This window comes from Podarcis gaigeae (assembly GCF_964106915.1).
Source record: "Podarcis gaigeae genome assembly, chromosome: 13".
Taxonomy (NCBI): domain Eukaryota; kingdom Metazoa; phylum Chordata; class Lepidosauria; order Squamata; family Lacertidae; genus Podarcis; species Podarcis gaigeae.
Window position 1 is genome coordinate 13,963,628 of NC_139689.1, and position 16,324 is coordinate 13,979,951.

At 41.9% G+C, this 16,324-nt stretch overlaps 1 protein-coding gene across 1 annotated transcript; it reads right to left on the reverse strand.

The window, feature by feature from the left end:
• Positions 1 to 2,083: 2,083 nt before the first annotated feature.
• Positions 2,084 to 9,178, reverse strand: LOC310830784 (vomeronasal type-2 receptor 26-like; the record flags this gene model as incomplete). The annotated part of the gene is made up of 4 exons (XM_083710624.1): positions 8,324 to 9,178; positions 5,871 to 6,098; positions 3,804 to 3,930; positions 2,084 to 2,985 (listed from the first exon to the last, which is right to left on the reverse strand). The coding sequence occupies exons 1-4, from the start codon at positions 9,158 to 9,160 to the stop codon at positions 2,084 to 2,086; spliced, it is 2,094 nt and encodes a 697-aa protein (XP_083566750.1). The 5' UTR covers positions 9,161 to 9,178.
• Between the last annotated feature and the right edge of the window lie 7,146 nt (positions 9,179 to 16,324).

Here is a 16,324-nt window from a genome sequence, read left to right on the forward strand (position 1 = left end):
GATATCTCTGGCTTCTTCTGCAAACTTCTGCATTTTATTTTTTAAATATGTATTCTGCTTCACTTCCACTAGGGCAGGGGTTGGGGATGTGTGGCACTCCAGATGTTGAGGGATTCCAAAACCAACCAACCCCAGCCAGTATGGAAAATGGTCAGCAATGATGAGGGCTGTAGTCCAGTACTATCTGGAGGACTATAAGCTTCCCAGCAAAACTTTAGGGGATTAAAAGCAGATAGCAAGATAAGAAATAATATGTTTTACAGTGTTTTCATATCTGCTACAGATAGGTAGCCGTGTTGGTCTGCCATAGAGAAAACAAAATAAAAAAATTTCTTCCAGTAGCACCTTAAAGACCAACTAAGTTAGTGTGTATCTGAAGAAGTGTGCATGCAGATGAAAGCATGAACTTAGTTGGTCTTTAAGGTGCTACTGGAAGGAATTTTCATATCTGCTGTAAGCCACTCAAAGTGGCCGGGGAAAGCCAGGTGGGTGGGTTATAAATAATAAAATTATTATTATTATTATTATTATTATTATTATTATTATTATTATTTCTACTTCCTTCCATTTCTGTCTCCACTTGCATACCCTGGACCTTCTACAAGGAGGGCATAATCTTACAGACAATACTTAACAAGCATAGTCCACAGATGTCCAAACAGAAATAATTGTTTTAAGGTTTAATGGTTTACTTGCATTCTCCATTCATCATGGTTAGATCTAATCAATTTTATCTGCTCATCAAACATTTGATGAAGGGTGCCAACAGTCAGTGAAAGATCCAACAATATACTTATCACATATATGATATGTATATGTATTAAGTATAGAGTGTTCTGATACATCACATGTGTTGGTGAAATAAAACTTTTCAATTGTGGCTCTCCATCTGCAAATGTGTTGCGCAGCGAGGACTTTTCCAAGGACCAGAGGGCAGAATTCATTTACATTTTCTTATCTAGGACTCTGAATTTCTCCAACGAGGCATGATTCAGAAAAAAATCTTTGGGGGGAGGGGAACCCAATTCAATGGGGCATATGTTATCTCACAGTACATTGGGGAGAGTGCATTTCCAGTTGGGTACGGCTTGAAGGTTTCCCACAGGCATCTGGTTGGTCAGTGAGAGTACAGGCTGCTGGACCAGATGGGCCATTGGTCTGCTTCAAGAGGATCATCTTCCATTTATACGTTCTTGGGTATGGAAAGGTTGATGGTGAAATATGACTGTTAGCAGTACAAAACAATAATTCATAAATGAGTACTCGTATATTCCATGGCCACAATTGTAAAGTTTCACAGATCCTATTATGTTGAAAGCTGTAAGACAACTTTGATCATTCAGATTTTTTTTTAATAAAATATTTATTAAGTTTTTCCAAATTAATACAAAACACAAACAAAAAAGCTAAAACAAATATGCACAAAAAAGTAACAAAAAAAACAAAAAACAAAACAAATAAGAAATATAATTTTCATTACTTTCTCCATTATCTTATTTCCCGGACCTCCCCTCACCTCCCCCTTTTGTATTCCAATTCAAATTCTTAACTCAACAAATCCTTATTATAACTTATTATGACTTATTTTAACTTATTACTCGATCTTCACATTACAGCTGGAAACCAATTAATTTCTGTCCAACATCAATCTAACATTCATTAGTTTTGCAATATTTCTGCAAATAGTCCTTAAATTTCTTCCAATCTTCTTCCGCTGACTCTTTTTCCTGGTCTCGGATTCTGCCAGTCATTTCTGCCAGTCCCATATAGTCGATCATCTTCATCTGCCATTCTTCCTGATCATTCAGAATTAAGGACAGATAAAGATTTCCTTGCATATATTTTGACAAGAATTCCTTTGAGTCTTCTTGTCAGCACATGCTACAAGAGAATAATGTATGTGTAAACGTATGGTTGTCTTCTTCAAAGTAGAGAAGTCAATTTTACAAATGAAATTTCAACTATGGGAATTTGGACTCTAGAAAAAATTATAAAAGGCAGCAGCTGAACTTATATTTCCAAATATTCTACTGTACACACAGAAAAGCACGAAAGACAGCAAAGGGCAGGTTTAGTATTTTTTTTAAATTTTCTTCCTTATTAGTTGTTCTCTAGTGTTCAGCTCAGACCTCAGAATAATTATATAACATTTGGGGGAAAAGATGCAACCCAGCAACCCACCACCGGAGGCTAAGATGGAGAAGATCTCCACAGCTACCATGTATTTTCCCTTGGTGCTCAGGTAGGAAGGAATAAAGGACAGCCAAACACTGCAGAAGACCAACATGCTGAAAGTGATAAACTTGGCTTCGTTGAAACTGTCTGGTAACTTCCTGGCAAGGAAAGCCACAGCAAAACTTAAAGTTGCCAGGGAGCTCATGTAGATGAGGACACAGTAAAACATTGTTACGGACCCTTCATTACATTCTAGTATAATTTCTTCTGTCATTGAGTACATGTCCACATCTGGGTATGGGGGTGAAGTTGCCAGCCACACAGTACATATCCCTGCTTGAACTATGGAGCAGAAAAGGAGAATGGAGTGGCCTAGTCCTTTGCCCACCCATTTCCTCATCCTGGATTCTGGTTTTGTAGCCATGAAGGCCAAAACTACCATGAAGGTTTTTGAGAGGACACAAGAAACAGCAGTTGAGAAGATGATGCCAAAAGCTGGTTGCCGGAGGAGACATGTGACCTTCTCAGGTTGGCCAATGAAGAGCAATGCACAAAGGAAGCAGAGCAGGAGAGAGATGAGGAGAGTGTAGGTGAGGTTTCGGTTGTTTGCAATGACAATGGGTGTGTTGTGGTGTTTCATAAATATACCTAGTACCAGAGCAGTGATCACGAAAAGGAAAAAAGAGAAAGAGGCCAAACTGATGCCCAAAGGTTCTTCATAAGACAAGAAGCTTATATCCTTGGGTAGACATGCATTCCGGTTCTTGCTTGGATAGTCCTTGTCTGGGCATTTATAACAGTCATTCATATCTGGAAAAAATAACGATATGGTCCTTAGCTCCTTTAATGCCAGCTTGTTGAAATGCTTACATTCTGTCTCAGAAGAAAAGAGCTCAGCTCAAAATAAAACATATGTCCAGTACTTTGTCATGTGGTTCAGAGCGATGTCATCCTATAATCAACCCAGGGAGGGCCATTCCTCCTCATGATATTTGAATGTATCATCACACTAGCTTGAGTGCAGCTTATGTAAGTCGGAAGGAGTGACAAGGACCACTCTGGATATGATTTGAACCACATACCACCTAGCTACTCTCAATGCATTGTTATTCTCATTTGATTAACATATTTCAACTCTCTCTCTAAATTTTGACCCTGTATACCCACATCGTTCCGCCTGTACACTGAGATTAAGCTCTGATGGCCTTTTGTCAGTTCTCCCATTGTGAGATGTGAGATTACAGGGAACCGGGCACAGGGGCTCCTTTGTAGTGGCGCCCACCCTGGGAATGTCCGCCCATCAGATGTCAAGGAAATAAACAACAATCTGATTTTTAGAAGACACCTGAAGGCAGCCCCATTTAGGGAAGCCTTAAATGTTTGAAGTTTTACTGTCATTGAGGTTTTAATTTGTTGGAAGCTTTCCAGCATGGCTGGGGCAACCCAGTCAGATAGACTGAATATAAATTATTGTTACTACTGCTACTACCACCAATATCTGAAGGACAATGACCACCAAGAGGCAGGGACACACATACAATAACTTATGTCTTCTTTTGAAACTTAACCTCAGCCATCCTGACACCTTTCAGGCAAATGGACCCATTAAATCAAATTCTTTCCCTTACCATCCTGGTTTGCAATCTTCCCCTCTGGACATGGGATGCAATCGTAGCAGCAAGGGGGCTGTCCCTCCTTCACTTTCTTGCTGGATCCTGGAAGGCATCTCTCAGTACAGAGAGAAAGAGGCCGAGTCTAATGCATAAATGGAAGAGCAGAAGAATCATCGAGAGAATAATGAGTTCAGAATGTTTCAGGTTTTAACGCTCTTCTCTTTGTTTCTAAACTGAGACAGAATGCCTCTACCAAGAGCAACTGCTACTTTTCTTTTTAGTAGTAGTAATGTTTGGCATGATGTAATATCTCCTCTATTGTTCTGGGTCGTGAAGTTACTCTAGTGTCCCTGTTAATCTTGTTATAATCATTACTTCTTAATATGTTGTCCACTAGGTAGACATCTCTAGAATTGATTTGGTGTTGTTGGCTACACCTATTCTTGGACCCATCAGATGCTGTCTGGGGAAGAGTTCCTTATAGTTCCAAATAAGGGGTTTTTGAGGAATGTGTTCTTTATGAGTTCTCATACAAAAATAAAATAAAAATTCTGGACAAATACATGAATTGGAATGGTGCTATCCAAGAGATTTAGCCCTGAGCATGTTAAGGGGAAAATATACTTTGGAATACATATTTTGAAATACCTCTCTTTTTTCAGACTGATGCATCCATTCCCTATGCTCTTCATACCTTTGCTCTCAGCCCCCTCCTTCACTTTCTGTATCTTCACCACTTTTCCTGCTTCCACCTCTTCCACTGGCTCCCTTAGAAGACTAGTGGTATCCTGAACCTGCTGCTGCTGTCTGTTTTCACTTTTTTCCTCCTTTTCCCAACCACTTCATTTCTCCACTTTTCTCGCAAAAAGGCAAAATCATGGGGCTTATCAATTCATACATAGTCTTTCACTCAGTTCAAAACCAGCATTTAATATTTATAAATAAATCCCAATTTCTTTGGTTTATTTTGCAATAATTTTCTTTATATACTTAGGATTCTGGTTGCAGTCTTTCAGAGGGGAAAAAAAGAACCTATGTAATTAGTCCAACTGACCTCCTGTGTGCACTGTTTGATGTAAGAATGTGTCAAGGTCTACATGACCATGCAAAAATCCACTGGATAGCTATTTGGTCTTTCAGATGTACACCCTCTGGTGCAGGGGAAGTGTATACCAAGGCTGTGATTGGCTGAAAGAAAACATGCCCTCCTGTGTCTAGGCCTTCTCATAGAAAAACTGGTATTTGACTTGGGCCTACTGATCCACATTCACATGAAGATAGTGTGATGTAAAAATCACATTTGTGTGGATGAAGCTTGTGGTGGGGTTTTTTGAAGGGTTGTGATTAGGGTGAGACAACCTAGCTTGTGCTATTTTTGTTTCAATCAGATTCCCGAAGGTAAGTTTACACTGTTAGTCTTGCTTAAGTGTATTTTATAGTAAAAGGGTTCTTCTGTTTTGTAACCTCCTTAATGAAATATTTGCCTTTATTCCTTGTTTCAACAGAGGGCTGCCTTCAGATGTCTTCTAAAAGTTGTGTAGGTCTTTTATCTCCTTGACATCTGGAGGGAGGGTGTTCCACAAGGAACACTGTTCTAGGGATATACATGGCGAATTGGCTTGTTTATTTATAAAGCGCTTTATCCAAACCTTTAAGCCTGGGATTCCCATGGCAACCTCATACAGCTCATTGGTGCACGGCCAGGCCCTCTCCTCTACCATTTTCAATTATTTTTGTTAATGAAATGAATTTTGCATTTTAAACTGAAGATGGAGCCAAAGTGACTGTAGAGTGGCATCTGGTGGCACCTTACCTTTTCTCCAGAATGTTTCTGGATCCCACATGGGGCCTATAGAGAAGATAGAGGGAGCAGACAAGCTAGAGACATAAGTTACATAGAAGCAGTGGTGGGCTTACCTGCCCCTCCCCAATATTTTATTCAAGTTGTTAACCCTGCTTTGGCCATCCACTAATCAGTAACTTGCAGTTCAAAAGACAGTGATTAGAAAGGCAGGGGGATAAATATTGCTTAAACTATATTGACTCTCTTCTGAATTACGGTAGATAAGAATGTGGACCTACCTGATTAAACCATCTATGCCATATTATGGCGTCTCCATTAAGGGTTAATTTTTGGTCTGGAGGAGCTTGTGAATCTATCCTCCCAACTCTCACTCTGTGTAAACTTTGGTTGGGGAAAATGATCCAGTTGACAATATCCAAGCTAGATGCTGCCTCTCCATTCTGGTTGATGAAGACCACATCTCCTGCAGTATTGTTAAATGAGATACTTCTCAGAAATTGATGGAGCTGGATTGAAAACAGAAAAGACAGCTATTTAGAAAAGACTACAGTCTAATACAGGGCCGAGCAACCTTTTTTCATGTGTGCAGAGCATTCAGCGAATGGTGGGTGGTGATTTAGGCAACTGTGAGTGGAGTCAGGTCCAAGCATGGAGAGAGCCAACCCATTTTCTTTCACAAGTATGCCAGTCTCTTTTCTTACCCAAATTATTGATAGTCTCTCTCTCCCTGTCTACCTCTGCTTCCACTGTTTAATGTTATGGAATGGGGAATTGGACCAAAATATTAAATTCCATGTTCAATTTCTTGAGGTTAACTGATGATGTCATAACTTCACAATATCCCACGATTTTTTACAAGCGGTGACAGAAGTTTTCAGTCCTGCCAACTTTTGTTATTTTAAACAATGTATTGGAAAACTTTGATGCTATCTAAGCCTTGTAATCCTGGATTCAGCTGATACTACTGCCGTTAATGCATGACTGACTAGGCTAAAGGCCCACAGACATTACCCCCCAGTTACCTCAGAACAAGTTGTAGGAAAATATGAGAAGTGTGAAGGAATCATGCTTATTCTCTGATACGAGGAATAAACATCTTCACTTTTTGTGGCTTCCTGTTGGGCATATCTTAAGGACAAACTTCCTTTCATCCCAAGTTCATTTTTTTGTACTGAGAATATGTGACTTGTATGATCAAGTTGGCTGTGGCTGGTGTACAGCTCCCGGGTCATGTGGCCAGCATGACTAATCCACTTCTGGCAAACCAGAGCTGCGCACGGAAACACCGTTTACCTTCACACCGGAGCGGTACCTATTTATCTACTTGCACTTTGACATGCTTTTGAACTGCTAGGTTGGCAGGAGCAGGGACCGAGCAACGGGAGTGCATCCCATCGTGGGTATTCGAAACCCGGGACCTTCTGATCGGCAAGTCCTAGGCTCTGTGGTTTAACCCGCAGCACCACCCGTATCCCAGATCTCAAGTCCTTCTTCCCCACACTCCCTTTTCCATCTTTCCCTTTCTCCCTCTCCATGAGACACAGTGTTGTGCAGCCACCTGCTCTGAGGAAGGATTTGGTGGATATGGGCTATAGAGAATGCCGAACATCTCTATTGACTATGACCACTACTTCCTTTCTGTGAATGCAGATCTCAGTAGGCTGCAAAGCTTCTCTCATAGAAATGCTTTCTCCTCCAATACAGGTCAGTAACCACTCAAAATAGGACACAACCATCATTTCCCTTTCCTCTGGGGGTATACTGCCATTACATAGTCCAGATTTGCAAGCGGCACAATATGTGGGGAATCATCTAGGATACCATCATATCAATGCCTTCTTCTCTGGCAGCAGAATTATAGATTCATTTCTGGACTCTGCCCAAATGTTTGAACTCTGAGAGGAAAGACTAAGGTGACAGCATTTTGTGAACCTATACATATTCAACAGAGTGGGGTGGGGTGGGTGCCCAGTGCCATATAATATTTCCAAAATAAAACCGTAATCCTCAAAAGGATGTGCCAGACTGAAGACTGTTGGAAGAACCCTCCAGGCTATCAGCAGCCCCCCCCCCCCATTTCCCTGAGCGTCCTCCGGTGAGCATTGCTCTGGAAAAGGCACCCCCTTCCTCTACATGGCACTCCAGCAGCATAAACCAGCTTGGTTTATGCACACTAATCTTCTGGCTTAACACAGCAAGAAGAATGAAGCATCATAGTTATAAACTACTATTTATTTACACTATATTACATGGACATGGACTCTCTCTCTTCCAGCTCCAAGAGAAAACAGGCAAACATGAAAGTACATCACATAATACATACAGATAGGACTTTATCCAGTTCTCACACTTCCTCACAAAAAGACTGTGTGATTTGCACTAATCACAAAATGCAGCCTCGGAGGAGTGAAATTGCTGGAAGCGTGAGAAAGAAGGGTACCTGTAGAAGAATTGCAGGAAAGGCCAGAAGCCCAAGAGCTCTGGGGCAGGAGGGACCAGTGGCAAGAATTGTACCAAGCCTAGCTCTACCCAGACACATGCTTTGATCACACCAAGACCTCCCCAACTATCCAGAATGAAGCATCTTTGCCCTAGTGCATCCCTTTCATGAAGGTAAGACGTTGGGGAGGGGGGATGATAGGTCAACTGTGATGTCATGCACTCCCCCTCCCCCAGTGTTGATTATGAGGAAGCAACAGAGCTCTCACTCTTGAGGATGTACAAACTTTACCTGCCAAAACTGCGGATTCAGTTTCTTCCCTCTTGATCCATACACCATTCCTCTGTGTCTGAGTCTGGATGTGGACATGGCATGTAAAGCATGGGCCATGGCATAAACAGCACAGTGGATGCTGTAACTGTGGCCTGTCATGCTCATTTCAAAAAATGATCCAGGAAGGTTCTCCAGCTTCTCCTCTCCGGTGCAAATATTCCCCTCCACCTTGTCTGTAGTGATATCTGGAAATACACATTCAAAGGCCTGTTGCCAGAAATCCCTGATAAAACCATCCCCATCTGTGCTGGAAGGGTTTCTGTGCACAACATACTGATGAAATCCTGGTGGGTTTCTGAAGTGAATTTCAAAGGCTATAGCACCATTGAATACTCCTGAATCCCAATTCCTTTGAAAGACAAATGAAGCAAACTCAACCTGGGCCGTTACTATCCATACTTTACTTTTTACATTATTAATCAAGTCATCATGTTTTGATAGGTATGGAAGCCATCTAAAATTTGCCATGGAATAAGACTCTCCAGAGGTCACCACTACGTTAGCTTTGCTGCTAAAGATTTTGTCTCGTATATTGGCCGCCTGTTCTAGCAAGCCATACATTTCAGAAATAAAACTGAAATCGGGGATTCTTTCTATGAATGCAAAGCAGACACCACTCTTGGTAAACATGGGGGAAATAGTTTGCACAAATCTTTCTCCATTTTCATTGTCTGTTGCAATGACTCCAATCCACATCCACCTGAAATGCAGAAGCAAAGAGAGAATTCCCTCATACTGAAGGGATTCTGAGGCTGCCATCTGGTAGAAGGGAAGCCCTGGGCTTTTATCATTCATCACTGGAGCGGAGCCATAAATGAGCTAAAAAGTAAATGGAGGAAGAGAAGAGACAAAATAGAGTTCTTTCCCAGTATTCAAAATCATTATGTGGAGAACCCTGTTAGTCAAATATGGCCTTTGCCAACGTTTCGGGGTTTGTGTGGCTCTCTCTCACATATACAAAAGACAAACATGCAGATGGGCTGAAAACTGGGATCATCTCCCATTTGTGGTTTTCAAACCTTTGATTTGATGACTGGAGAGGGGCACTGTGTTTGGTTTGTTTTATTTTATTTATAAATCTTGTTAACACTTTGATGACTAAAGCAGGGCATTGTCTTTGTGTCTATTTTACTGTTTAGGGAAGCTTTTAATGTTTGATGGACGTTTGTATTTTATTTTGTTGGAAGCCGCCTAGATTGGATGGAGAAAACCCAGCCAGATGGGTGGGGTATAAATAAACTATTTTTATTATTATTTTTAAAAAAAAAACAAAGATTTTTTTTATGTCATTGTAAAATTTGGCAGGGTATTGTACAATAGATAAAACTGAATGGGGGAACATACCATGCCCCAAACAGCAGATTTCCTAGACATTATCTGGTTTTGTCAGAATTGCAACTTGGGTTAGATGCACATTTCTTCTCTGAAGTTTCGTCTTTCTTCTTCATGATGCACATGCCCCATCACACAGCAAAACTGTGCTGATTCTTCTCAGACGTTATTTATGAACATTTATTTCACTTGTGAATAAGCTGCTAACTACTCTTACATACCATGCCCCAACAGCAGATCACCTAGACATTATCTGGCTATGTCAGAACTGCAAGCAATTTCCCTTTTCCAACAGCAACTCAATTCGGATGCCCTCCTCACTAAGTAGAAATTGCTACATAACTAAAAACAGCTGGTGAGGTAGAAGCCCACTCTCCCATCAGAAGCTTTGGGATATCAGTGATCTAGATGTGTGTGTCAGACAGTGGGAGTGACATATATTTTTTCTGGTATTGCAACCTTTCCCCTTATTTAGGTTTCTTTCTTTCTTTCTTTCTTTCTTTCTTTCTTTCTTTCTTTCTGTTATAAGGATCTCAAGGTGGTGCAAATGGTTCTCCTTCCAATTTCATCTTCACCCTGAACTGCTGATACACCCTGAACTGACGCCGAGGAACCTGCCTCTTTCTCTATGCAAGCTAATAGAGGTATTGTACATAGGTGTCCTACCTGCGGAATCTTAAAGATATCCAAAACAGTAGCCACATAAAAGGAGATTTCAGAATCCAGTCCCCCAATGACCCCTGCCAGATAAGTTTCAACATCACATATATAGTTAGGGACAAATTTCTTCTCCATGGATAAAAGCAGCAGCGTGGCAAGGTATGTGCTCCTTGCATTGGAATAGCTGTCATATAAGTGAAAGCCCAAGGTGATGTTGGGTAGGATGTGAGGGTCTTTGTTGAGCTCCTTGACTGCAGATGCCAAGGCCACGATGTGCTGGTAACCCTTAGGCACCACCCTTGAATGAGAGTTGCAAACTGTTTCAGTAGGGACATCAACAGTTATTTCCTTTTACATACAACACATTTTACATACTCTCAGTCTATTCTACTGTTGAACAGCTCTTATAAAAAGAAAGTTCTTCTTGATGTTTATTTGAAATGTCCTTTCCTGTAACTTGAATACCCTGATTTAGAGCAAGAGAAAGCAAGTGTGTTCCATCTACCTGGTGACAGCCCTTGAGATATTTGAAAATGGCTATCATATTTCCCCTCAGTCTCATCATAGTTAAACACACCAAACTCCCTTATCAGTTCTTCATAAGGCTTGGTTTCCAGACCATCTTTGTTGCCCTCCCATGTACATGTTCCAGCTTGCCAATATCCTTCTGAAATTGTAGTGATCAGAACAGCCTGTTCCCTTTTTAAGGAGGAACGGAAATAACCTAACACTGGACACAGGACCCAAGGTGACCAAGGCGGAATAGAGCAGTGCTATTACTTCCTTTGATCAGGACACTATACTTCTGTTGATGCAGATCCCTTCAACCTTTCGACATGAACTACTGACAAGCCAAGTGTTCCTCATCCTAGATTTGTGCATTTGTCCCTACTGAAATTCATGTTATGTTTGTCCCAGTTTTCCAATCTTTTAAGGTTAATAGTATCTAGAGCAAGGATTGCTAATGTGGGGTAACACACCTGAAGTCTGTTTCTGACTCTTACAACATCTCTGGTCTCTCTGGTCTCTCCCTGTAATGTCCTCGTATTCATAAGGCAGTGATGGTCCTTGGAATTCACTGAATTCTATATCTCTTAATAAGTACCTTTCAGTGATGAAACAAACCTTAGCCTAAGATCAAAAAATGAAACCATAAGAACCTTCAGGTTCAGAACAGGTTTTTAAAAAATCATTCTTACTAATAGTCTAGTTCAGATAAAGTCTATCAATATTGGTTATTCAAACGGGCTCTCCCAGACACACAAATATGCACACATTCCAATACATTTCTATTCATTTCCCTATCCAGAAACTGGAATTTATCCCGTATTGTCTCAATTCACAAGAGATTCCTGAAATTTTTTGCCCCACCATAAGTCCCATTCAAATCTAAAGTGGTTTTCCCCAGGTAAATTAGAAGTTTTCAACTCTAGGTTTGATCATTCCTCTGCTGTAATAAATGAGTGGCTTAGTACTTACACAAGGTCTTCAGGCAGCACTGGTGGGGGTTCCTCAGAGAATGTTGCTGGAGAGGCGATGAAGCCACCATGGGAAACAATGCCACCAATGAGGAACTCTCCTGGCTGATGATACATGTGAAGTGGACTGTGTGGACCTTGGAGTCTGCATTTCTCTAGGTGAGCCTGACATACTTTGTAAGCAAACAGTTTCAGCAGCAAGACCACTAAAATCACCATCCTCAATTCAAAGGCAACTGTTTGTTCTACGCAGAAACCACTATTTCTCTGGCAAGAGTATAATTAACTTCTCCAAGATAAAAGCTGTCTCATTTGAATGGTACTTTATTTACCTGAAGCGATACAATCTGGGAGTATCCAAGATCAGATTTGAGGTTCCCAGACCTATTTAAATTATTCTGGTTAATTTTAGTATCCTTTGCGTTACTTTTGCCAGTGGCCACTGAAAGTCCACAGGGGTTTTTGAGAAGCCACAGCTTTAATTATAGCCCTGTTCATAACCAAGCTGGAATGTAGTTATTTATTCAATGCTTGTGAACCCCTGTGGAATTGCAGAGGAAAATGTGTTTGTCACATATTTGGAACTATTGTGTTAAACTCCCTTTCAGTGGATAATAAGGGCCAGTGGTGTATTGGTGAAATTAGGAGTTCATAATAGAAGACCTTGTAAACAATGGAGACTCCAAAATGTAGTACGGAGTTGTCAGCATCTTGAAATTTGACTGAGTGGATCTGGATCCACATCAACCATGTGGCAATGACCCCTCACCACTTTTCCAGGGGGGACAGTTGCATTCCCTCACTCTCAGCCTCCTTCCCTGATGGCCTAGGCACACACATTTGCTGGCCTTTGGAGGGGAATTCTACTTGGCCAGTGTATCTCAAAAGGGACGGGGCTTTCCAACCCAAAAGGCACTATAAATGGGCCAGTCACTGGTGCCTCCTGGAGGGCAGTGCCTTGCTGGCTGTGGCCATTGGCTGCTGTCTCGTCCGGCCTGGCAGTGTGGCTTAAAAGGGCGGTTGCAGGAGGCTCTCGCAGCACGGCTGGGTGAAGAGTGACACCCTCCCACCCTCCCTTATTATTTCCAATCACAACTCACAATTCACAACACACACATCTATACTAAAAATGCAATCCGTGCACAGCAATCAAAGTTTAATTTATATTTTTTGTGTTATTTCATTTATTTAAAAAGGAGATGATTTGACTCCTTCCTCCGCCACCAGCTGAGAACAGGAATTGAACCCTGATGGGTGCTGTTTGCATAGGAGCACCCTGAAACCAGCTGGATCAAATTCTCCCCCAAACCAGCGGCTAAGCAGAACTTTCTGCAGGGAACATGGTAGTGAAATAGACTGTCACAGCCTTTCCACCCACCACTCAAACCCTGAAAATTCCGGGTCACTCTGCATATCCCACCCCATAATGGGACGATCTGTGCCTGTCTTTCCTGAACTTGGCCCAAGCAATGTCTATTTTTCAAAAGTGTGCATTACTTCCTTTTCAGCTTCATTGAATGAGCCTGGGTTATACAATCAGGAGAGGGGAAAACCTCTCCTTATTCACTTCTCCTTATTCTCTTTTTCCACCATGTATAAATGCATTGAAACAGTGAATTAAATAACTGACTGTTCTGAGACAGCCAAAATCAGCTGCTAGAGGTGGCTGCCTCATGTTGTCTAATGGTGGAGATGGCCCTGAGAGGAAACCTGCCCAGAAAGGCTTGTTGAAAGGCTTCTAATAGCAGCCTTTACATCCTTCTTCTTCAAAGCAAAGATGGCTGGGTTTTGCAAGGGGGTGACACAGATATGGAAGACAGAAAACACTTTATCGATCATGAACTGGGCTGATGGAGGCAGGTAAATAAACAAACAAACAGGGCCCAAATACATGGTGACCACAATGAGGCGAGAGGTGCATGTGGAGGCAGCCTTGGTGGTCCCTTCAGAGGGACCCTGGGAGCAGATTGTGTAGAGAATGAGTCCATATGAGATGAGCAGGCCAATAAAAGAAATTAGTGACAAAATTCCACTGTTGGTGACCATCATGACCTCCAAGGGATTTGTGTCAATGCAAGCCAACTTGATGACCAATGGGAGGTCACAGAAGAAACTGTCCACTTGTTTGGGCCCACAGAAAGGGACATTAATAATATGAAACCCAATAGCACAGTGCCATGGAGGAGCCCACCAGCCTAGGAGGCAAGGAGAAAGGCCATGCAATGAGGCCGGCTCATGAGCAAGGCATAATGGAGGGGATGGGAAATGACCACATACCGGTCAATTGCTATGGCTACCAGCAGGAGCATCTCACTGCCTACAAACACATGGACAAAGAAGATTTGTGCCATGCAGCTCTGGAAGGAGATGATCTGATATTGGGCAAAGAAATCCAAGAGAGATATTGGGATGGCAAAGGAGGATAGGCAGAGGTCCAGGAAAGCCAAGATATCCAGGGTGAATCTGAAAGACAGTGATGCCAGAAAATGGCTGAGAAAATGAGAGTGTTGCTGATAGAAGACTCCAAAATTAGCATGGTGTGGTCGGCATCTTGGAATTTGACTGAGTGGACCTGGATTCACACCAACCATGTGGTATGTGTTCAATGACCACTCTTTGCTGTTCTATGGGATTAAAGTTGTGTCCCCTTCCTCTCAGCCTCCTTCCCCGATGGTCTGGACACACACGTTTGCCTACACCCCCATGGGCAAATGCCTCTGTGACTCTGGAGAGGTTGAGTTGGTGCCCCATGCCCTCCTGTATGACTCCTTTTATAGAGCCTTGTGTAAAATCTCTCCTAATTCTGTCAGCCTATGTCAGCTGGCACCACATGGAGAAAGAGGATTCTTGAAATCTCTCAGACTCCACAGTTCATTCACACCCAGGTGAGGGTGGTGAGGATTCCCAAAGTTGCTGAGCCTGACTATCCAGCTGTTTGGTGAATTTTAATTCAGTGTCCAAATACATTCAGTGATGCTGATGTCTCTGGCTGCTGTAAACTTCAGCATTTTATTTTTTAAATATGTATCCTGTTTCACTTCCACTAGGGCAGAGGCTGGGGATGTGTGGCACTCCAGATGTTGAGGGATTCCAAAACCCACCAACCCCAGCCAGTATGGAAAATGGTCAGCAATGATGAGGGCTGTAGTCTAGCAATATCTGGAGGGCTATAGGCTTCCCATCCCTGCTCTAGGGGGATTGAAAGCAGATAACAAGAAAAGAAATAATATGTTTTACTGTATTTTTATATCTGCTGCAAACCGTCCATAGTGGCTTGGGAAACGCAGCCTGATGGGTGGGCTATAAATAATAAAATTATTTCTATCATTATCTGTCCCATTAAACTTTAATTAGTTTAATGTAAATGCCCAGTGCGCTTCCATCGTCACAAGTCCCACTACAGCAGAGTATTTCGCACAGCAGTTGAAGAAGGGCAGGAGAGGCAGTATCTTTTCAAAGAGGAGTCTTGGAGCATGCGGTTTGTAACTCAAAGATAAGGTTTATTTACAAAACAAAAAACAACCCTGGCGAAGAACCACACATCTCAGCAAACGCCCAAAAAGGGGGAGAAAGGAGGAACAAACACACGGGAGACTATTTATACAAACTCATGTTCCTGGAAGCCTAATGACCTCCAGCTGCTCAGTGATTAGAGCGTTTCTGCTACCTTTTAACCCTTTGATAGCAATACCCCCTCTCGCTCGTAACACTGAGCTGTACCAACCTTAATTCAAATTTAAACCTGAACAGAAACATTTATGAGATTGCGGACTCAAAGCTTTCGTAAAACCGTCTGTGAGATTTTCTTGGCTTGGACAATACTTTAGTTCAATTAAACCTTGTTTTACACTTTGGCATACATTTTGATAACGGATATCCAAGTGTTTTGTGTTGGCCTTGAATTGACCTGATTTAGCTAGTTTAATACAAGGTTGGTTGTCTTCCCACACTCTGATAGGTAGGGAACATTCTCCAAACAATTCTTGTACCAGTTGCTTATAAAATTCCAGTTCTCTACATACATCTGATAATGCATTAAACTCAGATTCAGTTGAACTTAAAGCTATAAGTGATTGCTTTCTTGATCTCCAACCAATTAGTGCATTTCCAAATTTTATCGCCATTCCTGACACTGATTTTCTATCTGGTCCAGCATCTGCCCAACTGCTGTCGGCCCAACATTCAAGTTGTGTGCTGCCCTCTGCTGATAGTTTTAAGCGAAACCTTTTGGTAGTTTGGAGATACCTTAAAACTCTTTTTACTCCTTGCCAAGCATGCATTGATGGTTTTTCAGCTTGTCTACACAGCATGTTGACAGCATATGTTATATCGGGCCGAGTCCACTGTGCAATGTGGAGTAGACTGCCTATCGCTGACTGGTAAACCCCAGGATTACTGAACTCTGCCTGTTGCTCAGTTTGAGCATCCTTTGTGTAACTTAACTCCATTGGGGTTTTAACGCCAGCACAGTTGTCCATTTTAAACCTTT